The 25,363-nt window shown below is 47.8% G+C and overlaps 5 protein-coding genes across 7 annotated transcripts; 4 read left to right on the forward strand and 1 right to left on the reverse strand.

Annotated features, from left to right (window-relative positions):
- The first annotated feature begins 839 nt into the window (after positions 1 to 839).
- On the forward strand, positions 840 to 2,649 carry LOC128272365 (kelch domain-containing protein 3). Its single transcript, XM_053010160.1, is given in 4 exon segments — positions 840 to 1,863; positions 1,935 to 2,146; positions 2,148 to 2,341; positions 2,420 to 2,649. Coding segments are annotated over 4 exon segments (1,200 nt in total). The 5' UTR covers positions 840 to 1,130; the 3' UTR covers positions 2,481 to 2,649.
- Positions 2,650 to 2,802: 153 nt separating this feature from the next.
- LOC128275123 (eukaryotic translation initiation factor 4E-binding protein Mextli) lies at positions 2,803 to 9,029 on the forward strand. Of its 2 annotated transcripts, none has more exons than XM_053013521.1 (10): positions 2,803 to 2,844; positions 3,624 to 4,070; positions 4,149 to 4,447; positions 4,518 to 4,698; positions 4,831 to 4,902; positions 5,369 to 5,429; positions 5,498 to 5,978; positions 6,063 to 6,477; positions 6,582 to 6,748; positions 7,532 to 9,029. In XM_053013521.1, exons 2-10 carry the CDS (start codon positions 3,965 to 3,967, stop codon positions 7,757 to 7,759), a joined length of 2,010 nt encoding a protein of 669 aa, XP_052869481.1. In that variant the 5' UTR covers positions 2,803 to 2,844; positions 3,624 to 3,964; the 3' UTR covers positions 7,760 to 9,029. The 2 variants fall into 2 exon arrangements, with proteins under 2 accessions (XP_052869481.1, XP_052869482.1); XM_053013522.1 differs by having other exon boundaries at positions 6,582 to 6,697; positions 7,532 to 9,028.
- On the reverse strand, positions 8,739 to 11,639 carry LOC128275124 (mitochondrial import receptor subunit TOM70). Its single transcript, XM_053013524.1, has 3 exons — positions 11,600 to 11,639; positions 11,426 to 11,524; positions 8,739 to 11,170 (listed from the first exon to the last, which is right to left on the reverse strand). Exon 3 carries the CDS (start codon positions 11,146 to 11,148, stop codon positions 9,439 to 9,441), a length of 1,710 nt encoding a protein of 569 aa, XP_052869484.1. The 5' UTR covers positions 11,149 to 11,170; positions 11,426 to 11,524; positions 11,600 to 11,639; the 3' UTR covers positions 8,739 to 9,438.
- Positions 11,640 to 13,780: 2,141 nt separating this feature from the next.
- On the forward strand, positions 13,781 to 20,626 carry LOC128271316 (sialin). The gene is made up of 6 exons (XM_053008781.1): positions 13,781 to 13,868; positions 15,056 to 15,135; positions 17,918 to 18,825; positions 18,893 to 19,025; positions 19,091 to 19,335; positions 19,399 to 20,626. The coding sequence occupies exons 2-6, from the start codon at positions 15,117 to 15,119 to the stop codon at positions 19,588 to 19,590; spliced, it is 1,497 nt and encodes a 498-aa protein (XP_052864741.1). The 5' UTR covers positions 13,781 to 13,868; positions 15,056 to 15,116; the 3' UTR covers positions 19,591 to 20,626.
- Positions 20,627 to 21,911: 1,285 nt separating this feature from the next.
- LOC128274880 (adapter molecule Crk) lies at positions 21,912 to 24,929 on the forward strand. Of its 2 annotated transcripts, XM_053013220.1 has the most exons (2): positions 21,912 to 22,096; positions 22,154 to 24,929. In XM_053013220.1, exons 1-2 carry the CDS (start codon positions 21,947 to 21,949, stop codon positions 22,760 to 22,762), a joined length of 759 nt encoding a protein of 252 aa, XP_052869180.1. In that variant the 5' UTR covers positions 21,912 to 21,946; the 3' UTR covers positions 22,763 to 24,929. The 2 variants fall into 2 exon arrangements, with proteins under 2 accessions (XP_052869180.1, XP_052869179.1); XM_053013219.1 differs by having other exon boundaries at positions 21,912 to 24,929.
- Positions 24,930 to 25,363: the final 434 nt, after the last annotated feature.

Below are 25,363 nucleotides of genomic sequence, written 5' to 3' on the forward strand. Positions count from 1 at the left end.
TCCATTTGCGAAATAGATAACTTTTTGGCACTTGTGAACACAGTTCTTGCCACCCGTTTTCCTTCGTTACCGATCAACACTGAAGACCGATCAACACAAGAGGCACTTCACTGAACGGCATCTTCATCTGGATCCCCGGCAAATGCTGTTCGCGCAGCGATCGAATCGAAACTGACCCGTCAAATCGAAAATCAGAAGATGATTTGGTCGCCGGCTTACAAATTACACCGCGATAGCACAGCGCCCGCGGTGATGGTAGTGGTGATCGCGCTTCGAAGAAATACGCGCTTCATTCATAAAGTTGTGATTCATGCGCACCCAAGCACGTGTGTTCCCGCGGATCTACACGATCGCGCAAAAACTGATCTCTTTCTCGCGCCTTTGCTCAGCGAGCGAGCGAGCCGCGGATGCTGTGTGCGAGAGCGCAGCTGAAGATCATGTGCTCAAGGTAACGGTCGATTTCGTGGAATTGCTTGTGACGTGTAATATTTTAAAATAGTTCCGGAATCGTTTCAAAACCCAATATGGAATTATTACATCTTGCAATGGAATCGACCAGCTCGGTTGATGATTCTTGTGGCCCATAGATCTATGTTCAGTGCATACTGATGAGCAAACAAGTCCTCGTTATATTATTCATCAAACGTGGCTTGGGATTTCCCCAAAAAAAAACAGCCGCGAGTTCAATCCGTGGTGCAGAAATTGCATACTTTCAGGAGTCGTAATTGACAGAATTGCGTCAGAAAAAGTGGCGAAACGAACCCGCAGTGCTAAATGGCGCCCTTTCGTGCTCGGGCCGCTGTCAAAATCAGCTTTGCACCACGACGAACGATGTGTCTAGCAAAAGCAAAACAAGAAATAATAAGAAACAGTAATATTGCGTACTTTTAGCTCATTTAATGAAAGGGAAAACTCTGTACATGATAACATTTACAGTGCAATATCCTCCGCCACCCACCACCGGCTAAAGGAGGCTGGTGCGCTCGGATTTGAAGTGATAACGAAAAGTGCATAACAATTTGCCAGAGCTGTGCCATGATTGGCATAATATGAGAGGGTTGCCATTTGTTTCTTAGTTGCTCAAATTGTATAGAAAAGCTTCGCCTGTACGAGGGGGGCCAAAGTGTAACATGCATTGGATCATAAATCTGGACGGCGGACCCCGCCGGGTGAACCACGCGTCGGTGGCCGTAGGTGATGTGATTTACTCCTTCGGGGGCTACTGCACGGGCGAGGACTATCGCTCGAACAGCGCCATCGACGTTCACGGTCTCAACACGCACAGCATGCGTTGGTCCTCGATTCCGCCGATGGAGGACGAAAACGGTGTCCCCTGCAAATATCCGGAGGTTCCGTTCCAGCGCTACGGTCACACGGCGGTGGCGTTCGAAAAGAAGGTGTACCTGTGGGGCGGCCGAAACGACGAAATCGTGTGCGACATTTTGTTCTGCTTCGACACGGCAACCCGCAAGTGGTCGAGCCCGCCCGTTACGGGGACAGTTCCGGGGGCACGAGACGGACACTCGGCCTGCGTCTACGGGGCTCGCATGTATATTTTCGGTGGTTTCGAGGAGAGCATAGATAAGTTTTCTTGCGACGTTTACTATCTCGACCTGCGCACCATGCACTGGACCTACGTGAACACCCTGGGGGAGCCCCCCTCTTACAGGGACTTTCATTCGGCAACCGTTGTCAACGAAAGAATGTACGTGTTTGGCGGCAGAAGTGATGCCGTGGCCCCGTATCATTCGCAGGAGGAAATCTACTGCCCAAAAATCAAATATCTGGATTTCAAGACGGAATGTTGGCAAACACCCAAAACGACAGGAGAAATCCCGTTGGGTCGTCGCAGTCATTCAGCATGTAAGTTGATTGCCCGCAAGGACTGCGAATGGAAAAGATTCAGTTCATGATTTACCTCACTCTATTCACAGTTACGTACAACAACAAAATTTACATATTCGCGGGCTACAATGGCAATCTGGACATGCACTTTAATGATCTCTACTGTTTCGATCCCGACCGCAACGTGTGGCGCTTGATGAAGCCCCAAGGACAGGCTCCGCGAGCGAGACGGCGCCAAGCGTGCCTGGTCATCGGAAAACGCATGTTTCTTTTCGGAGGCACATGGTACGCTATGGGTAGTAGAATCTTGTCCTATTTCTCCGTCCATAATCTATGCTTTCACCTTCTCATCCAGCCCAACGATCAATGCCGACCCTTCGTCGTTTGACTACAGCGATACACACGTTCTTGACTTTGAGCCAACGCTTTACACACTCGCCATGATAAAGGTTCTAGAGTGCAAGCTGGACACACTATGCTTGCCTCGTAACATCAGGTGAGTGCGGGGCGCCTTCCGCTGTGGTGTGATTGGTCACTGTGACTAAGGTTCCTTGTCTTCACCCCTTCTTTGCAGGATTGAGCTTAGAAGCATCTCTACGCCCAACAAAATTGGCCGCGCACTGAACAAAGGCTGAGGAACAGTGGGAGGATGACAAACGGCCCCCGGACCGAGCACGTAGATTCGCACATTTAGACGGTTATTAATGAAAATTACCATCCAGTCATTATTGAATGTGTAGTGCGTATTGAAATTGTAAAAACAGAAATAATTTAATTTGAGGTAAAATATATTTGTTGAATGAAGAACGCTCGAAACGATCGCGCTGTCTGTATTTTATAAGGAAATTAAAATAATCGACGAAAAACTATTCCGGCATCACTGCCATGTCGATGAAAAGTGCGCCGATCGATGCTCGATCTGGACCGGGCTGTCAGTGTACGACCAGCTTGTCATACGAAAAATTCATCGGGTTTGGAAAGTTGCTCGGGAGCAGAAAGGTAGGAACGAAAATGCGTAATTATCGAAGTAAAAGTGGACTCTTTCGCTATCGAGAAGTGAATTTGGTGAAGAACTGCGGTTTGCAAATCCGGTGGCACCGAGGAAGCGTCACCAGAAAGTGGGTGCTCCGAAAGTGATCCTGATTCCCCGCACTGCATTTCGGCTGGATTGGCCAATGACAAAGCATGGGGTTGAAAATCGAAATGCGACTCCGTTGAAACGGCAATAAAAAGCTTTGCACATTCTTCCGAGGCCTCAAGAGAAAACAGATTTTGTGCGCTGTGAATACTTCGTTCCGTATTCGGGGCTTTGGCTGGCTCTCGGGAAAGTGGCTGACAATTTTTTCCGCTTGTTTTCGCTATCGTCAGCAGTAGCGTAATGTGCATATGTGTGTATTATAAATATATTTTCCACCCGCCACGCCGCGGAGGTGTGTTGCATCCGTGAATATTGATGATCGAACTGTGTGTACAGCGAATGCACGGGCATTTCCTTCCGTAGCTTTCTCTCTTTCCGTCCCCCACGGAGAAGCATCTTTGGCGCGGTTGGTGCAAAGAAAAGCAAGCTATGCTTCGTGAAATTGGTATTCACTGCTAATTAAATGCAAAAATATTAAGATGTCGGCACCATTGAACAATTTTGCAGGGTTTCCTAGAAAAACGACAATACATGACCACGACGGGGGAACTCTGCCACCGCAGAGTTTGCTTATTAGATTTAGCCGCTCTTGTACGCCATTTATCGAATGTTACCTTTTCGATTTTCGTTTCGTTTGCAGGGGAGGAGGGCAAGCAGCGTTCAACTCGTAGTTGTTCACATTTTTGTTTTGTCGCTCGTACGCCGGACGCTCGGTTCGTTTTTTCTTTTGCCACTTTCCGTCCTTTACGCGCATTGAAGGAAATTGCGCTACCATTAGCGCGCAGTACTTTCGAAACGTGCAATATACGGCAGTGAAGTAAGTTTTCGTAACTCGTGGCCCGTCAAAGTAAGCTGAAAAATCGATAGCTTTGACGACCTGTGGCTACTTACTAACTGGGCACGCAGTAGGCGCAGTGTTGCCTTTGCCGATCGAACGTGGCCATCGACGGTGTGTCAGCAGCCAGCGCATCCAGCTTCAGCATGTCGCAGATGGGGCGCACCGTGAAGAATCTGGAACCGGCTCGACCACTGAAATCGACGCTAAAACAGTCGCATGTCCATTTGCCTGTCTATGAAGTGCAATCCAGTAAGTGCGCAGCAGATGAGCAGTGAGCGTTCCGGAGCGGATCTCTTACCGACTTGTTTTTCCTTACATCTTTTCCAGTCGAAGAGCTTATTTCACTGACAGAAAATGTGGCCGCAAGCCTGGCGAACGGGTGCAACAATGCGGACGGCATGAATGCACTGCTTGCGAACCTGCGGCTCCACGGGCCGCAACTAGAGAACGTTTCGAAAGATACGCTGGACCGTGCGTTTGTCATTTTTCGAAATGCGTCCCAAGACGAGCGGTTGAACATAATGACACGATTGAACCTGCTGGAGCTGATAGAGCTGCGCGCCAAATCCTGGCAGGTGTCTGACGGTACAAATACGTACTACAAACACAAAGCTACTAATGTGGAGGTACGTGATCGGTCCTGTAGTGAACGGAACTGAAAAACAGGCCAAAGCACTGACCATCTTCTCCTTGCAGCCCGACGTTATGGCCGACCCTAGCCTGCTGGGTTCCTCCCCTCCGCTCGGTCAGATGGTACCGGCATTAGCTCCGGGTGAGCTCATTCGAACATCCGGCAAGTTCCCGAAGCCAACAAAAATTCCCGGCAAAACCTACTGCAAGGATGAGATCGTCATACGCAATGCCGATTCCGGCAAAGGTAAGACACATCTGCTTCAGGGCAAAGGAGAAGTCCGAGTCCGAGCGACTACGAACCGAAAAGTAAATTTAACTTTCGACGGTAAATTTTTCATCTATTCCTCTACCTGGACACTCACCCATCGGTCCACAGTAATGGGAATCAAGGGACGTAGAGTTCACATGATTGAGGAACTGTCGGAAACTGTTATATCGTTCCAAAGAGGTAAAGACTCGTTCCCAGGCTAATCCTCCGGCACGGTTGGAGTGTTTTTATCGCAAAGCACAAAATGAAAAAAAACATTCAATCATACTCTGTGTTCCGCACTAGTTCCGCACCCTTGCACTGCATTAATGGAGCACATTTTGCATCGGGAGTGCGCACATCATAATAACATAATTTGTTGGCTAATGGTTTGGTTTGGTAACAGCAAAAGGCTCGTTTGATTGGTTAGTGTGGCAAACAGCGAGCGAGAGATATGCACAATTAACAACGTTTTGTTTGCTATTTCATTTAACAAAACAAATAATTTCCTCTGTACACTGATTTCACAGTAATATGTTTGCTCTAAGTGTCGCTACGAAGCTTCCTCTCTTTCCTGGTTGATTGCGCTACATTGTGTGTCTCTTATCAGCCTACTATTACTCGATAAAGCGGATTCTAATTTATCTTTACGGGTGTACCGTTCCAGTGGCTACCGGCGCCAAAGAGCGACTGGTGCAAATCACGGGTCCGAACGAAGATAAGATCAAGTGAGTATAGTGTGTTGATGTTGTCGCTAGATGATCGTTAATTCCGTTCGGTTTTCCATTCCGCGTAGCTATGCGAAACAGTTGATCGAAGATACCATCCGTCGGAACGCTTCGCCCGTGCGTTTGGACAACTCGCAGGATGGGTCCTGTAGTTCTCTGGCGTCATCTGCTTCAGATGAAACGGTCCCGAGAAAGGACACAGGATCCTCCAACACACGAAACTCACTGGTTGGCGGAATGGTCGATATTGCCGGTAGCGGTACAAACGGTATGGCCTTCATGGGGAACCAGCACTCCATGCAACCGGCAACGGCGACCGGTTCGCTCAGCCTGAATCTCAGCGGCTATTCACAAACGCAGCCATCATCCTACACCCATGCGAAGCTGTCGCGAAATGGGTCTCAAAACAATGGCCAGCGGAACAGTAATTCCGGTATGCTGCTCCACAGCTTCTCGTCCAACGATGCGTCGCTTGGCGAGTACAAGTATACCGTCAACGTGGGCCAACACAATCTTAAAATTACCGGAGATTGCTTGGAGCTAGTAAAGGTACAACATCGGCACAGCTACGGGATATACAAATCATTTGGTAGAGACACACATTTATGGACCATTTTCTCTGAGTGCTTGCAGGTGGCCAAACTAGTCCTCGATGACTATTTTAGCAGCAACGAATTCCTGGCGTCGGTAGATATGTGTACAAGCTTCGATCTACCGAACTCACTCTCGTCCCCGGTGGGCATCGTGCCCGGACCACACTCGCTGATCACGGGGTCACCGTTCGTGGATAGTGGCGTTGGTCTGAACACGATTGGGGCCAGCGTTGGCGAGATGGGCAACTACTTGGAACCGGACGATGATGTGTTTATCGTTGAACCCGGGGCGACCCTCAAGGCGAACGATGCTCAGAATAACAACGTCATCGGAGCCGGCGCAAACAATGGATTGAGCCGATCCCGTCGAAGCCACTTCTCGCGTAAGGACAGTGCCGGAGACGGACTGAAGGACGCATCGGCGGCAGCCGCCAGTAAGTCGGATTCGAATCCGGGTAAGTTAACCGTCGGTCGGTGATGAGGCTCTCTCGCGAGTCTGTGTGTCGGTCGGTTGGGTGACGGTTGTAACCGATTGTTTCTTACACTTTGTCACCGCTAGTGAAACGAATCGAATATGAACGGCTGATTTACTACTCGAAGTCTCCGTACTCGTGGGAACTACCAGCTGACTGGAAGCGTATATGTGAAATTCTTCCTTATTTGGCAAAAAATAAGGTAAGGGACTGTGCTCACGCTAAGGCTGGTGATGGCGATGCTGACGCGGCGGTGAGGGAAACAACTAACCCCCCAACTAAAACGAACTCCCTCGAATGGCCATTCTCGGCGACTGTCACTAACAAGCCTTCCACTAACATTCATTCATCAAACGGCGGTGTAATGGGCGCTACTAACTACAATCGACGGAACTTCTACCTCACTAAGAACCTCGTGCTGCAACGACAAGCAACTATTCATTCCGATAGTTTCGACATGATCCCTGGACCGTCGTTTCAACCGAAACATTCGAGCTTAACTAACAACACCACTGGCTTTCGGCAACAACGATACTCGTCCACAACTAATCTCAGCTCGTGTGTTCCGAATGTGATTAACAAAAAAATGACCGGCCGTGTTTTAATGCGCTATAAGTCAACCAGTGATTAGAATGACCTCTTACACTAAGCAGCATAGCTGTACCGTTTTGCATCCGTCCTCGAAGGGCCACAAAGTAACCTCACAGTAACGATCGGCCTTGTGATTGACCAGAACATGTTGTTACCGGATGTTAATGCTTTTAAGAAGCTTTCGGAGAATTTCATACTAGTAATAAGTGTTTTGAACACTAGATTTTAGAATAGCCCATATAACTGTGTGCTTCCATCAAAGACCGTTTTGTGATTGAAAAGTGCATCGGTATCTCGCACCAGGCGAACTCCGCTCACGCATGGCATGCTTATGTTTACTAACATTTACTGATCCGACCTTTTTTGTGCTTTATGGCAGACATTACCCATTCTTAGTATGATTTTGTTACATAAATAACCGATTCCCCCGTTTTATTTTCCGAAGGATATCGAAAATCAAAAAAACCGTTTTAACGGTGACCAATTTTTGGAAATGAAAAAGCAAACAGCGAAGGAAGTGTTGCAGGGCAACAGCCTCGCCGATGGCGAAGGAGAAGCTGAAGCACCCGCCAATGGTGGTGGCGAAGGAGTATCCAGTGTATCCACCTCCGGTGGCATCGAAGATAAAGGAGTATTCGCGGTCATCACGACGACGACGCAGGTCGCTGCTTAAGATCCGTGCGATACCCACCGAAAGCGGGGGTATACGATGCGATGTGACTGTTTTCGAATATTTACGACGAAGGTGACGACGAATAAGTAACCATTCATTATATCCTAATCATACAGCATTCGCTAACACATACAAACCAACATGGGCAGCGCCAACTTGGTTTAAGCCTTTCGAACGACGATATTATTTAGCTGCTAATCAATCATCAACTAACTCACTGTTCACACTCACTTCAATCTTAAAGAAATTAAACCTTTTTACATTTGATTTGACCATCCAATTGGATCTACTTTTGATTAGCTCATTAGATTATAATTCAAAAAGTCTAGCATCATGCAACTGTTCCTGCCTTTTCGGTGAGGGACAACAGAATCAACAACTGTGCGAGAGAGGAGGTTGCAAGGCAAGCTCAACCGATCGAACCCGATGCTCCCCCGAGTCGACCGGTTTTACCCCGACCGTTTGATTCTGGGCGGACATCGTGTGACCACCGGTGGTAAGATAACGTGTAGTGGAGTGATATTTTTGAAATGTGGTTTTATTTACCAAAAAGATGCGAAGCGAAATATGCAACAAATGGTGATACAGCGCAGCGTAACTCGTACTGACACTATATAATCTATTTATCCTTCTGCTGCTGAACCGGGAGGACATTCTTAAGTTACGCACCTACTCATCAATGTTAGAAGTACATGTTTCACATAACAAACCGTTAAGGTGTATTATTAATTTTCTAGTCTCAGAGAAAGTGAAAAAAGATACGATCTTACGTGGACACCACACACTAGCCGACTGGCCACAGCGGCGGAACCCACGAGCTGCTAATGCATGATGTGTGCAGGGCTTTACGAATTTCGGTTCCTAGTTTCAAATGACCATCCAAATGGGAACTGTAGTATGGAATTGATTGAATTTTTGCTTCGTTTTTCTTTCGACCCTTTCGTGGTGGAGTCAAACGTTTTTTTTATTTATTAATAACTTATATATTTATTATTTACTCAAAGTTTTTGTTACTACCATTGTTCCGTTTTTTTCTTCTTACATTTAATCTGCCGATATGCACCGCGCTATTGAAATAAGCGGATAAAGGACTAAATATGTTTTGCGAAAAACATATCAATATGGGCTTTTACTTTCACGAACAGAACGGAGGCAGATCCGATACAGTTTGAGTATGAAATATATTTTACTTATCACTACTCCAATGTATTCTAACGAAAAACAAAACATGGATAATAAAAACATTTTCTAGTACTTAATCTCTTCTTCCTTCTGCGTTCTATCATAAATCGGTCAGAAAAACTTCGAACGAACTGGCCGCAACTTGCACTGCTCAGCGCGCAGTGTTTGGGAAACTTTTCGCATGCAATTAAACAACAACGAACAAATGCAACCTGTTTAACTTTTTATGCGTGGTAATTTTATTCGACTCGCTTGTGAGCATTCTCATGTTCTCTACCTTGCTGTGCTTCTGCTGTGTGCGGGATGATGTCGTGACGTGTGGAACCGGGACTTTTATCTAGTTATGTTTGTACAAGATAAATAACGTTGCGTGGTGTTGGCAGATTGTATCAACCGAACCACCGAAGAACTGCATTTTGAAGCCACTAAACTGACTTCTTCGTGACCACCTAAACGCAATGGTTTGATCCGATTCCAGCAACGCGATAAGCGGGAGTTTAAGCAAAGTACGACGGAGAAAAATTGTTAATACTCAATCCCATGCTCTTGGAAACGTTCACTTGGGCGATAGCGGCGTCCTTTAGCGAGTACAGGTGAACCAGACTGCGTTCGGCTTTGGCCAGTGCGATGGCACTTTCGAACAGTTTGATAGCCTCGACGAGGTTGCCGCGCTGCACCTCGATCGTACCGAGCGTTTCGTACGCAAACTCACACTTATCGTCGATGTCGATCGCTTTTCTGATCAACTTCGTCGCTTCGTCGATCTCTCCCCTCCACTGTAGCTGCAGCAACCCGCGGTGCACTAGAATTTGGGCATTGTCTGGCTCCAGTTTGGCCGCCTTCTCGAAAAAGTTGTCTGCCTCCTGATACTGCTGCTGCTCCGTCAACACCTGCGCCATGATGCTGTAACACTCGACGCAGTTCGGGAACTGTTCTAGGATGTCGTTGAACCGTTTCATGACCTTCCGGAGTCCCCCTTCGTCTTTGCTCATCAGTGCCATCCGGTAGCGCGCGTAGCACAGATGTGTGGCGATGATCGCCGAACTCGGGCACAGACTGTGCGCTCGGTCAAAGTCGTTTATCGCTTCGTCCATGCGATCCATCAGAATGAACACCTGTCCCCGATGGTGGAAGATGTCGCAGTTTGTGTTATCGATCTCCTCTGCCTTGGCGAAATATTCGAAACATCTTTCCGGCGTTTCCGAGTCCGTCTGCACGACGAGCGACGCTCGTTTGATCAGTGCGTTTACGCGCAACTTTTTGTCCGCCGTCTCCAGCTCAGCCACCGCATCCAGGTCCAGCTTGGCTTCGGTGTAGTTTGCCATCAGGTTGTAAAAAGTTCCTCGCAACAGCAACGCCTCCAGCTTGTACTCGGCTTCCGCTTCACTCGATTCGATTTCCTCGGTGCACGCGGCCACGATTCCTTGGTACTCTCCCTTATCAAACAGTGCTTTGGCCTTGACGAATCCTTTCGGCTCCGAACCGGCTATGACCATTTTGCGGACCGGATCATTGTTGAACGAGCTGAAATAGTTCTTCATGAACAGCTTCGACGGTGCCACCTCTTTCTTGTCCTTCATCGCTTCGCGCGCGTGCTCTTGGCCCAACTCCCCCAGGATGCGGTCCGCCAGCAGGAGTCCGGTTTTGTTCTGAAACTGATCCAAAATGCAAGCGGCCGTAATGTCGTCCAGCGCACTGCTTAACTGTTTTATCTGCTCATATGCCTTGGCCCGCCGTATCAGGGCCTTAGTGTACGTGGGGTTACATTCGATCGCCTTGCTGCAGTCGTTTATCACATCCCGAAAATTATGCAGTTGCTCGTAGGCCGCCGCCCGGTTCTGGTAGTACGTGGCTCGATCCGTGGCTTCCCCTTCCGGGCAGTGATCGATAGCGGCGCTGTATTCCACGATGGCCTGTTCGTAGTTTGCGCCCCGAAAGTGTTTGTTTCCCTCATTCTTGTGGTGCAGCGCAAGTTCGCGGCCACTCAATGGTTTCGCTTCTTTCGGCTCCAACGAGGACCGATCGTCACCGTCGAGCGAAATGGTTTTGTCTTTTATGTCGGCCAGTTTCTTCTTCGTCAGCTTGTCACCACCCTGATCGGCGGATTTGCGCCAGTAAAGATACCCAAGGCCGATCGCCACGGGTGCCCCGATCAGTATTGCCAGCTGCCATTTCGGGAATGTTGATCCGGTGCTTCCTGTCGTCATCGTTCGCAGACTACACTTTCCTCTGCAACGAGAGCGAGAAACGAGGGGAAATGGGGACGCCCTTACAATCTATACGCTCTTCGCCGGTACCACAGTACCACATGATTACGAAATGAGGATACTAATGTCGGTCGGCTAGTCATGCGAAGCCATCACAGGCTGTAAACAATAATTTTCTTCTCCAGCAACGCTCTATTTGCACACTGCGGCGATATCTTACACCTCCGGCAGATCGTCCGATTTATCGATTATCACCCGGCACCGTTTTGCGACTCACCTTCGAGGAGTTTTCTATTCTCAACATCCACGGCCTCTTCGAATTCGCTGTTCGCTGACGCCCAACAGGATCACTTGATGCAGCGGCGCGGCGGGCTTACTGCAAAAGATGGGTTCCGCAATTTGGGATTATATAATTTCGACCGCCGTTTCAGAGACTACCATTCCAACGCACTCTGGAAACAGATATTTCGGTTCTAACCCGTGCCTCTTCCCCATAGAGCTAGCAACGTGCCGATTCGCAGAAGGCTGATAAGCTGAGAAACGTCAAAATAAAACGTCAGGCGGCCCTGCTGGAAAGTGAGCGAACACGATGAAGGTAAATTTAAAAAGTAACGTAAATAAGTTTTTCCCTAACCTAACTTCGGTAAATTTGACACCTAACCAAACTTCCTAACACCAATAATCCTCGCTTTTCAATCTGATTGGGTAAAAAATGTTTACTTTCAAACCGAAATCTATCACCGTAATTAAAAAATATCATGTTCAATAATGGACTTTTCTTACGAAGGACACCATTAAAATAGTACGTAAAGTTAAAAACCTCACGTGCGGTCAGTCAGTAAACCTTGACTGGGTTGTAGCCATGACCCTGAACTTTAGTTTCATTCAACCATTTTTTTGTGCGAGGTAACTAACAACGGTTTGACGTAAATAATGCGTTATTCTTCGCCTTACAAATAAAGTTACACACAGAAGTTCAATTGATTGGTCTGCTCCACACATCGATCAGCTACAGTCACAAAGCAGCATGCCGCAAACGCTACCACTACACTGCAAAAAATCATTCAGGCACGTTAATTTATGGTTTGAAAGTGTCTGTAAAAGAGTTGAAGAGTACTTCTAAAAATGAACATCACGACGTCACAACCAAGCGCAATGACACAGGCATCCATTGGCGAAGTGGCTACACAATAGATCTATCCCACGGCAACTTCCGCCCATTTCCGCTGCCGATGTGTGTGCACCAAGAACGTGCGTGGGTAAAATAGGGACAATTGAGCAATAGGTTCGTGTTGGTATTCCAACATAGCACGGCCACGCAACGCATTCGGAATGTGATTCATTCGGGGGACATTTGGAACAATCACGTGCCGTTTTGTCTTCACGTGCGACGATCGTCTCGCTGCTTGCGTAGTTAGTACCCAAAAAAGTGGGACGCACTGGGCAAAAAAAAAGCCGACGTTTCGCAACAACCACAAACACACCGACAATAGGCCCTATTGTCGCCTCGAAAGACAACGAAGCACAAAAGGCATTTCAGTTGCAACGGCCACATTCGTTACTGGTTCAATATCCTTTATACGCTAGTCACATAATTCCACTCCGAAGCATGCTGTATCGAGTCAAGAGCAAGGAGAAAATGGAAAAGTTGAGCATTGGGAGAGTAATTAACTGACGTCCACGCGGAAGGGATTGGCCGTTTCAGCCAATTCATCATGCAAGACCGGATGAGTCTTCGGCGGCCGACGTCAAGCGCTGTTTTTTATGCGGTGTGTGTGTGCGCTATGCGCGCTCGGTCGCGTCCACTACCACCACGAAGAGCTTCTTCGGCGTGAGGTCCGCGAGTGAGGTTAGAAAATTCAAAGTCAGTACCGAGATATTGGACATTTGGACAATTGGACGGTAAAGTTTACGTTTTAGCGTTTTCGGTTTTGAAACTCGATCGCGCTGGTTGTGTTTCGTTTTCATTGGACAGTTATTAGCGGCATTAGTGAGGGTAAGTTGTACTTTAGAAAGCGGCCCGCGAAAAGCGAGATCATGGTGCAGTTGCGCTGAGAAGAATATTAGTTCACAAACTACGCAGCGTTGTGGATTAGTGTAAAGAAGGGAAGGTTATTTTTTAAACGTTAAGCACGCGACTTATCGGTTTGGTGTGTACCATTTGTCCTTGTGGTTTTTGGCGGAGTACCATCGTGTGCCCGGGTTGAGCTGAGCCCGAGTGAAATTGTGTTGCACCGATACATAAGTAAAAGTGAGACGGATCGAGTAGCGATAGGGAAGGAAAGTGCAATGTGTGCAAAGAGGCAAACGATATTGCAGAGATTAGATCGACCAGACGAAGCACGGTTTCAGCCGGCGAACAGCTGGCAGCAAAAGCGCGCCCAGGGATTAGAGACCGACACATCTCTGCGTCTGTGTCGCGTAATGACGGACGAAAATACAGCTGCACCGCTATGCACTATTTGTTCCTCTAAGTGCAGTGATAATGCATGCCGATGCACCGATGCCCCATGCAATTGTGCTTTACACGCCAACGTAAACACTGGCGGCAGATGATACTCAACCCAAGCAAAGGAGTGCTCACGTTGGTATCGCAAGATAATCAAGAACAAACAGCAACCCGCGATGGATATACAATTCGTCATAAAAATCCGGTTTGTGCCCGAAGCGCAAACCGGAGCACTGTGAGGTAGACGGATGTGAATGAAGAATGAAGTGAGGTAAAACTTCGCGACTTCGCGACTTCGCGGAGGTAGCAACGAGCGCGAAAGTGCACACAGTTGCCAGACTCACGATCCGGTGCCACCGGTATGCTAAAAATAGAGTTGGTGTGCGTTCCTACCTGTACCCCCATCGGCGGCCCATTTCGCCGACAATCGGTGATTAATGTCGCAGCGGTCAAAGCAGGCGTGCAACATGTGCTAAAAAAATCGACGAATCGCTACCACCACCAAGCGATTCTATTCACTTGCGGAGTGCACGTGCAGAACACAGTGACACGTATGCAGCCGCCGACTAAACCCTCCCCCCGGCTGAGGTCCGTTGAACCTGTTCTAGCGTTGCGCGAACTGACCATGAATGCGCAACAGGATTGCTTCAAGAGGCTTCACTTTAATGGCCTTCTGGGATGGACCTGTTTCCATAGCATTTTCAGGAGCGAGAAAACCCGACCGATCAAGGTGACACAGGATTGGCCAAGGACATGCGAATATCGCTTAATCGTTTAAATAACTCGCTATAACCGGTTCGGGCCGTCGGGCTTTTCCTGTCGGGTCCGCTCTTCAGTTTAACCCGGACCGGCCGTAACCTTGAAGTGTGTGGTTCTGTATTCTGCGGCTGTGTAAATGCGAAGAAGCCTTTACAAGCAAGGCAAGAACGCGATAAAATCTTGTTTATCTTGGTTAAATCGTGTCTCGTGACATCCATTCCATCGTAGCGCGTCTTGGGATGTGTTTGTCTTTTTCATCTGCCGACCGAAAGCGCTTCGTAAACGTGCTAACTTCGCATAAATTATCTGAATTTGTGCTCTGTTCGGGTACGGCCGTGAGATGACTGAATCACACTGTTAATGACACATTTATTAGCGTGTAAGCTAATTGGCGCCAGCTTTTACCTGAAACGAAAGCTATGATGATTCGGATCTCTGCTCTGCTTGACTGCTTTTTGGCGAGCGATCGGCGATCGGATTGTTCGGGCTTGTAGCTATTCTTTCAACAACTCACGTTCTTGTGATCCGGATCGTGAATTGGATGAAAAGTTTCTTTTTATAGAAGTAGCTTTGAAGCGGTGTAATAACCTATTAAAGGCAAATGTGTTATTAACGTATAATAATTAACAATGTTTTAGGGTTATTGATCGCTTCCATTGATTGAAAGAGGTGTTTTCCGACTTCCTTTTTTACTTTCAGCAACATCCGTTCGCTTCTTCCGTGATTTTGGCTGCACCAGTATTCGCTCCCTCCGTTGAAGATGTCTACCGGCATTGCAGGTATGGAACTGAAGATAATTGCAACTATTTACTGTACATAAAATGAATGGGAGCCTGTAGCGAGAAAGTAATTTATGGTTCCCTGGTGCTCGGAAACAACATCATGCGGAAGAGTTCCAACACGAAGATTAGACACCGAGAACCGTCTGGCTGTAGGTCAATCGAAATAGATTGTTCCATTACTTGCTGGGCCTCTTTTGGCTGGAATGTCGAGCGACCCATTGTAGTGTTCGTTACAATTAATTGAAAGCGTGACACCAATAAAACGGCGCGCGTCTAACCGAGTGTGGTCACGATAAATGGGTTTGATTCCCATCAAACCACTTGATGCTCACGTTTGCTCACTGTGGCAGCATTGACGTCCTCGTACGCACACCACATTGCTCAGAAACCAGAGGGCGCGGTTGGGTAAAAAATTAAAACACTAAAATTTCGATTCGCGCCTTTACATCATATTACCGGTACCGTCTACGAAGCAGTTAGTAACACCGTGCGGGTAATTGTAGCCCTCATCATTCTTGTTTTAATCAGTTCTCCTCCGACATCTGTTGCATTTTTAATGGATTGCTCGTCGACCCTTAGGTTATCGCCGCCCCGTATTCGTTAGGTTAAGTTTGACCACACGATTCGGCTGGAGTGTGTTTGTTTGTAGCTTGTAGCGCATGATTGTGATAGCCTTAAGTTTTGTCTGCCCTACGGTTACCGAACCATTTCTTCCCGGGCTGTGCCGATAGTGAAAGTTCATTTACATTTGAAGCCTGCCGCTGGAGGTTTTCAGAAGGATTGTTCAAATCGTCGGTGGGCGACTGCAAAATTGAGGAAAAGCGATGTGATTCTTGGCTTAGAGAGGACCGGTTTTTGAAAAGTGGTTTGGTAGATAGATGATGAAATCTGGAACCACAATTTCACCAGGCGGACATCTATTGTCTGAAAACTTATCAAGGGTTTGTCCTGCCATGGAACCAACGCCTGCTTATCTGACTAACACGTAACACATGACGTTTCACAGGGAAATGACGAATTTGCTTTGTTCTATTTTTGCAAATACTTCCCTCGTAGAGTAGAGTTTAAGGAGGTTTGACTATTCTTGTAGAAATATGGCGACCTTCTAATGTGACGTTAAAATAGAACTCTCGTGCGTAACGTTCCTACGCAAGAAGGACACACAGCACCCTTGATAACGACCGACCGGAGACACACGCGGCGGCATGAATGACATTCGACGGAGGATGTTTTTTCTCTGTCAATCATTTTGCGATTCCCTCGAACCGATGACATCATGAGAGACCGGCTGGGGCGAGACCAGACCCCCTTTAATCAGTTGCGATAAAGAAAAGCCATTAATCGGCGCGTGATCATCACGATGCGTTGCAATAAATCCGCACAGGGTTTGTGTGCGGTCGAGCTTCGATAAATAGTGGAGTAAACTAACTGCACAAAGCGTCTGGACCTATCGAAGGATGTTGGCGACCAAACATAAAACTTACTCGCCTCTCGCCTTTTTGGCGCGCAGTTAGGTGAGTCTTTATGTGACTTTTCAATTAACACGATGGCTATGGGTCCCTCCCGAGAATTGCTAAGCTAATTAGCAGCAGCTAAAGGCGCAACACTTTCAAATTTTTAAACCCTCGCCCATATTTAAGTAGGTTAATTCACCGAGGGAAGAGATATTTTGTAGCCATTCGAGCAATCGTCTGAATCGAGCAAATCAACTTAAAATAGAGCCTAGCTGATGAAAAACGTACGTTGCTATGGGTGGCGAAGCAGAGCTTCTATTGATAAGCCATTTTGCGAGCCAATGACAGGACGGGCGATAACTTTATCATCATCTCACCTTGCCACGTTCGTTGCGGCTGTGTTTTATTTGCGCTGGCCACACGAGTCCGTCCAGTGTGTTACGCGCGCGATATCGACGCACGTTGCTGATCACGATTTTTTCCTCTTGGGGGCCGGTCTTCAATGACGTGCTCAATTGCGAGAAGGACAAAGCCCACGCTAACAAGGGGTGATGGGTGGTTTACGGGGGGTTGGCCAAGATAGCAATACGAGAATTGCGTTCTACTGGGCTGATGGACGCAGTAAAAATCAGTTCCAAGAAAGGCGAGAAGACTTTTGTGAAAAATCAAAGTATGAAATTATGTGCTTTTGATGTTTCGTCGAGAAAGGGAGAGCAATCAGCGGATGGCACAATCGGAAACGGACGTAAGGGAGCTCTTTGTGGCAATGTCGCTGATTTTGATTGATGTGTTTACGCTTCACGCGATGCGACTGATAACAGGCGCCAGTTCTTGGCGGCGTCAGTTGTTTTTAGCGGACACCGCCACCGGACCATCGCCATTTGAGTCGTTCGGTTCGCAACTAGTTCCGTCTGCCTTTCGCTGGTGTGGCAATATGTTACGATTGAAGATAGTGTCTAAGGAAATGATGCTTCCTCGTTAGATGTACGACACACCCCTGTCTCGTATATCGTTAGGTGCCTGGCATAGCATGTCGTACTGACCGACACATTAGTTGATCACTTGCATACTAATGTGGATGCAAATTAGAGGGCGGAAAACATGAGACAATAATGGGAAAGTATGGTATACTCGTCGTATGAACGCAATTCGAGGTGAAAAAACGTGCGTCTTCAATGTTTTTGACTTTCTGAGTGTATTTTCAAACGGGATGGTGTTAAAGAACTATTATGTAAAATTTTCAAAAATAATCAAATACGTCACCCATTGGGTTCGGGCAAATTGCGAATAATTGTTAATACATCATTCTTTTCATTTCTCCGCAGGATGGATAACATGCCGGCAAGTGTTGAACATTATGGTCATTTTCGGCTTTATGCTGAACTATGCGCTTCGTGTAAACTTTACGATCGCCATCGTCGCAATGACGAAGGCTTTGGTGAGCGTTGCCACCGGCGGCGATGGCAGCAACACGACGGATGCACTAAATACGACGCTCGCGACGACCGTTTCCTCAACCACCGAGCTGTCCGTGATCGACGAGTCGGAAAAGTTTGAATGGGATGCCCGCCAACAGAATCTGATGCTGGGAAGCTTCTTCTGGGGTTACGTGCTAACGGAGCTCCCGGGAGGTCGCTTGGCGGAGGTGATCGGAGGGCGGCGCGTTTTTGGTTACAGCATGCTGTGGGCCAGCTTGCTCACCCTTCTGACGCCACTGGCGGCAAACACTCACTACATCGCCGTGGTGATCCTGCGAGCCGTGCTCGGCTTTTTCCTCGGTGCATCGTGGCCCGCCATCCATCCGCTGACTGCCGTTTGGATTCCGCCGATGGATCGATCAAAGTTCATCGCCAACATGATGGCCTCATCGCTTGGCGCTGCTATCACAATGCCGATCTGTGGATTCCTTATCGCCACCGTCGGCTGGCAGAGCGTGTTTTACTTCACCGGCGGATTGGGGCTATTGTGGTCCATCATCTGGTTCCTGGTTGTGTTTGAAACACCTTCCGAGCATCCGCGCATTTCCCCGGAGGAAAGAAACGAAATCGAAAGCGCCATCAACGCGGCCGGCAAGAAGAAGAAGCCTTCGTACGTGCCGTGGAAGTCAATTATTACTTCGGCTCCGGTTTGGGCCATCATTCTCACGCACGGTGCCTCCGTGTTCGGTTTCTTCACCGTCGTCAACCAGCTGCCCACTTACATGAAGAACATTCTACATTTCAATATTAAAGAGGTACGATGGCTGATGTTTTAATGTTTTAGGTGGCGATTACTACATTTGTACATATTTTGTTTGATAGAACGGATTGCTTTCCTCGTTGCCGTACTTTGGAAAGTACGCTATGGCTGTGATCTCATCGTATTTAGCGGATTATTTAAGAAAATCTGGAAAACTGTCGACTACGGCCACGAGGAAGATATTCACTGCTTTTGGTATGTAAACTGTGAGAGCGATGAATGGAGTGCAAGGATTTCATGGTCGTTTCTTACAATTTCAGCTGTGATGACGCCTGGTTTCTTGATGATCATTCAAGTGTACATGGGTGACAACCGTTCCTGGGCGGTGGGAATCTTCACGCTTTCCCTGTTCCTGAACGGTGCTGTCACGGCCGGATACCTAGGCAATGGTCTGGATATTGCGCCAAACTTTTCTGGCACAATTTTCGGTATGGCCAACACACTCTCGTCGTTCGGTGGCTTCGTGTCGGCTTATATGGTCGGCATACTGACGATTGACGATCCTGTAAGTGGACGATAATCGAGTTGACTGGACGATCACTGACCTTATTGATGCTCTCCCTTACAGTATTCATACGCACAATGGCAGATCGTTTTCTGGATTCTGGCTGTTATCTATATTACGGGTTCGTCCGCGTACGTGATTATGGGAACGGGTGAACTTCAAGCCTGGAACAATCCTCCGGAGAAGGATGATGCCAGTCGCGAAACGGAGGAAGGTGTTCCACTGAACGAGCGTCTTCCACAACAAAACAAATAGAACCTATCAACACAACACAACACCACAGGGACACAGGATGGTAATGCTTTTAATGATGTGTGCTATATTTTGACGGTTCCAGGAGAGAGTTCCACTGTCTGCAGGCAGGTGCAGGCAACACCGAAAGGCGAATAACAATGAAAAACATGCAAGAAGTAGTCTAATGAGCAAATTAGAGTCAGAATATTAGAATTGTCGCGATGCCGATTTTTGTAGCATTTAATAACTTATTGTTTTAACAAACGTAGAAAAACGTCTACCAGGAAAGTGTTGTAGTATTGTACCCGGATCATTGTTATTATGGCTAAGGAATGACATAGGCGCGTGAAGATGTTGTGTACGGTGCAGTAGAACCGGCAAGTTGGCGTACACACCAGGGTAAAGTCAGGGTTTTGATTTACAACTATCGAACAATCCGCGAGGGAGGGAACGTTGGTGAAACGTGCCACCACGACCGCACTTACATCGAATTTAGCAGTGAAGGGAGAAGCGGAGGTGTCTGTGCGAGATATGGAAGAAATATTTTCATGTTTTAATGGAAATCTCCCGAACAACTCGTTAATCTAACGTTTCCGTTGGATGGGCTGTACCCATCGAGAACAGAGAATCGCGAAACGGGCGCTCCGCGAACGTGACCGATTGGATGTGTGTGGGGGGAACCAATCATTTCTCATTTTCTCACCACAGCGCTCGAGTCTTCTCGAATATTTGTTGGGCGATTTTCCCTCTTCCGGAGATGTTTTAACGAACCAGATTTCTAAGGACGTGCCTTCAATCTTTTCGAAAACGCAAAGTGACCTAGAGAATCTTGTTAAAGTTTACTGTGTAGTAGAAAACATTACTGTTACAGCAGAAACGTCCAAGTGACGCGACGGAGCAGCAGCAATCACCAGAACGGTTTACTTAACGTGTAAAGTGGTACTTGATATTTTATTTACAATGGTTTTTGTGTACCAATCAACATTTCGTCTATCTACTGAATTTAAGAAGCAGGAACATACTTTTTTTAATGGATGAACAAATAAATAAACGGTTTACTGAACAGTTTACGGTCTTTTCACTCAGATTTCCTCCGTTTGGCAGTTGAGCCACTTCGAGTTTCATTTTGAAATTGCACATTTGAATAGGCGAAAAGTTGGCCTCACGGGCCATTTGAAAGCTTTCACAGTCGAACAAAGCTTTCTCGTTGCGGGCGAACGGGCGAAAACTGTCAGCCAACGTCAAAGTAAACGTCAATTGCAAGCGAAAAGGGTTGCAGTTACAAAATTGTGCGTTCTGTGGGCAGGACTTGAATCGATTATCGAAATATCCGAATAAAACAGGGCCTGTTTTTGTCCCCGGTTCGATAGGGTCCGGGTGTGCGCCGATTGCAGAGTTTCTGGCCACCGCTGGCTTTTGGGGGATTCGTTTGTGCTGCGTGGAAATGAATTGATAAGCAGTGATTGGCGGCTGGTGACGCAAAAGGGGGTGCGCCGACTTGCACTCGCGGACGTAGGAAAATTCTTCTTGTTTATGCACAGTAAGTAGTGGTCATCTTCCGCTGGTCGCGGCACTCGCTAGCAGCAGCGTACCCACCCTGAATCGAGGGTTCTCGATAGTTCGTGACCCGCGGTGAAAAGTCCCACCAAACCAGGATATCAGCGCGCCCGGGTGTTAGTTGTTTTGATTTTTACCAAACCACTGTTTGCACAGCAGGGCGACGGCGATGCGATTGTGTGATGCGTCCGTCAGACGGGTGTCTTATCATCGGGCGCTGGTTGCTTTGACGTGCATTACGTTGATAGAACCAGTCCGAGTGCAGAGTGAGTGATTTGGAAGATAAAATTTCATCTTTTTCGTGTAGGAGTGATAATTGGGCCTAGTTTGTCCGTCGCTGGAGCGACTTCGGACTATTGGATTGATGATGTGGTGGTAGTGTTCGGTTCGTTCGGTCAAGTAATAGACGTGTGCTGTGTCGGTTCGTTACCAAAAGCTTTTGCCATATTAGCATAAACCCCAGCGCGTTGGGCGGGTGAAGCGAGGAGGGAGGAGCGGGTTTGATTGGAATGATTAAGAAAATTAGAAAATCGCCTAACGCGTCGTGTCGAGCGTCGTCTTCCGTGTGTGCGTCGAGTCCTTGTTCATTATTTTTACGTCACTTTCCAGAATCTATTGGATGAATCTCTTCGTGCGCAGTCGGGTAAACTAAGCAACCGTTGTGGAGGATTCCGGTAGGCAGGTAAGAGTATCTTTTAACAAGATAATCTTCACGTTTATCAGTACGGATCTTTGTTCTTTAGTGCCCTTAAAAGCCCACGAATACACGAACGAAGAGAAAAAGCTAGGATAGCGAGAGGATCGCAGCCTTCGATGCACAATGGCGTCCTTCGATGTTTACGATAGGACGAGCTGGTACTTTGGTCCAATGTCCCGCCAGGAGGCGACGGATCTGCTGATGAATGAGCGCGAAAGTGGAGTGTTTCTGGTGCGCGACAGTACCACCATCGTCGGCGATTTCGTGCTGTGCGTGCGGGAAGATTCTAAAGTTAGCCACTACATAATCAATAAATTACCATCCGGCGAGGAGTGCTTCGTGTACCGGATCGGCGACCAAACGTTCGGCGATCTGCCCAATCTGCTGTCGTTCTACAAACTGCACTATCTCGACACGACGCCGCTCCGGCGACCGATGATTCGCCGGCAGGAGAAGGTAATAGGCAAGTTCGACTTCGACGGTAGCGATCCGGATGACTTGCCGTTCAAAAAGGGCGAAATCCTGCACATCATCAGCAAGGACGAAGAGCAGTGGTGGACCGCCCGCAACGGGACGGGGCAAACGGGCCAAATTCCGGTGCCGTACGTGACGCGCTATGAGGAAAACATTATCGAAAGGCCCGGCTCCGGGGGTGGCGGTGGCGGCGGTGGACCACCCGGACATCACCATCCGGTCGGCGGTATGCATCACTCGGAGAACTCGAATATTTTCAAATCCAACCTTAACCGACAGTTGCCGGCGTTGGCTCGCGTCAAGCAGGAGCGCGTACCGAACGCATACGACGAAACGGCGCTGAAGCTGAGCGTCGGGGACGTTATCAAGGTGCTAAAGACGAACATCAATGGCCAGTGGGAGGGTGAGTTGAAGGGAAAGATTGGCCACTTCCCGTTCACTCACGTCGAGTTTATCGACGAGTGAAGCGGCACGGCACGTACCGGCGACGGGGCAGGTTACGCTTTTACCTCCTAAGTTGTAGAGTTGTCGCACAATTTGCACTGTAACGCGTGTGGGAACACAGTCCCGCGGCCTCCTCGCGTCCCGGGGGCCAGTGCGCTTTTCCTCTGCTCCATTCATACGCCGCTGCATTCGATTATTTAATTGTACAGGCTCTATTTTTAGAACAAAAAAGTGTAAACATCTTCCGTGTTTATCGATTGTACGTGTACGTTCCGAGTCATTTACCCTAAGTGATTTTAAATACGTTATGTTATAAGTCGTTTACTTTGTCTAGTGCACGGGTCGGACGCGGACTAACTAGAATGGCTCTAAGAGGGAAAGGGATGGGATGGTGGATCCCGTGGCACCATTTGAAGCGTATGATTAGTTAGTAGGTATTTTATATAGCGGAGATGTTTGTTCATCACCCAAAAACGAGGACACGTCACCTAGAACCGAAAGGAGAGTACAGTACAGTATATCTAGTTGGGCTGATGAAGACTAAGAAAGTTAAACAAAGGAAAACATCCTTGAGTAAGGACGACAGGGGGGTGGTGTACAGGAGGCGAGGAGGGGTGCCAAAAAGTGCCGCACATGACGCTCTCAGGCTCACGACACACACACTCACGATCATGACAGGAACAGGAGAGACGACCATAGTTTAGGTGTAGTGTTATGTTGCAACCCGGTGTGTCCAACCATTATGGACCTCCACGTTTGACTCAGCGCGCCCGGGGCTCAGGTAGGAGCGAAAGGGAGCGAGTCCATCGAACTAAGAAACCATCCGTTAGAGCGACGATATTCGAGCAGAAAGGATTAGTTTCGTTTATAGCTTTTTTATACCGACCAAGCGCAGAGAGAAGAAACGAAAGGATAATAATAAGTATAGTAGTGTGTGACAGAAGTAGCGACGACAGAACGTCCATCCTTTCGTTTGGCAACAGTTCCCACCAGCACCACACCATTTAACTCTCACGACGTAACGGCAAACACAATCATCTTCGCAGGGCAGTAGTGATCGGTTTCTGTTGTTTTCCGATATATTTCCAAAGACAAACAAGCGCGTGAGGAGCATCGCAGTAGGCTTTGACTCGATTACCTTCGGATGACCGCGACCGCGTTAGCTCCTTGTCGGCGTGTGAATTTCGGTTTTCCACCGTTCTCTGCCCCGAAAATAGTCAACGAAAGTTTCCGGTAGTCTAGAAACGAAAGAAACGGAATGATACAAAATTTACATGTGGAAACCACAACCGAGTGCGGCGAGAGTGAGAAAACCTATAGACTATAAAACCGATCGTAGATGGCTGGTGACAAACGTAATTCTAACGGCGGAAAAAGAAATCGAAGCAATTTATTTTTATATGTTAGAGACGACGAGACGTGGCAATGAAGGGTGGTACGATCACGGAAGAACACGAACGCGCGAACTAGGCGCGATAATAACGATTAAAGATTTCTACCGAGAGTATGGCACTGAATCCGGACGCACGAGACTACTCGGTCCTCGTTAGTTAAACGGAAACGACGTTCGAAAAAAAACGTAAAACCATAAGTACGGCAAACCCTGCGGAAGCGTACCATAAGATCGCACATCTCCAGCAAGCCAAATACGCCAGAGCAAGAAAACAGAATGCGTGTCAATATGTGCAATAAGAAGCGGTTTTTGCGAAGAGGTCGGCTTTTTTCGTTGAACTAGTGGCATATTACTGGAAACGGAGGAGGCGGCGCAAGTCGGCGCCCGTAGTACCGCGTGGAAATAGATAGAGTATACACCAAACCAATGTAGCAGCAGAGTTGTACCCTATAGATAAGCGAAAAGTGAACCAGGCTATTATTAATAGAGTTGCAAACACAAGTCACAGCAGCAGGTGGGTCGAAGGGCCGCAGCCCCATGCGGCCCCATTGTGTGACCCAAGATGGACCCAACGCGCAGCGCGCTTCCCACTCACGCCCGAAGGAAGTGGCCGTTTGGGGCCTCGAACCTTGCAACGACGTGTGTTATGTTAATGGTATTTATAATCCAACCAACCGCAACTATAGCTTCGAAGCAAGGACCCGATATCCGTAGTATCCCACTGAGACGTTGGCGCGGTGGGCGCTTACCAGTTGGAATATCTCAGCGCACCGCTTGGGCGGGCTCGATAAAAGCAAAAAGGAACCCCACGAAGGGGCGCGACCGCGAGTACTGCTATCAACATTCTAGAACGGAACATGTATTTGTATAAAAAAGAAAGAGGAAATATAGTTCTGTATTGTATCTTTTCAAGTTAAACCACGCGGGTATCGCGATTAATTGTCCATCAACGAACCATTGTGAGAAATCAGGGCGTTGAGTCGAGTGGTGGTTGCTTTCCACGTTGACATGTAGATGTCGCTGGCGTCGCGCATCGCGCAAACAAATCGCAACACCGAAGAGTAGTTTTTTACATAATTTTTATTAGGATTTCATTTATTTTCACCGTCTAGTTCTCTCGTTCGGTTTTGCTCGTTTAGCGTTTTTTTTTCTCTACTCCTCACCATCCTAGGTTTTCTTTGTAATACATTTGGTTAACTATGTACATCTGTGCCGTCCGACTTACTACA

Source organism: Anopheles cruzii, chromosome 3, assembly GCF_943734635.1.
Source record: "Anopheles cruzii chromosome 3, idAnoCruzAS_RS32_06, whole genome shotgun sequence".
In the NCBI taxonomy this organism is placed as follows: domain Eukaryota; kingdom Metazoa; phylum Arthropoda; class Insecta; order Diptera; family Culicidae; genus Anopheles; species Anopheles cruzii.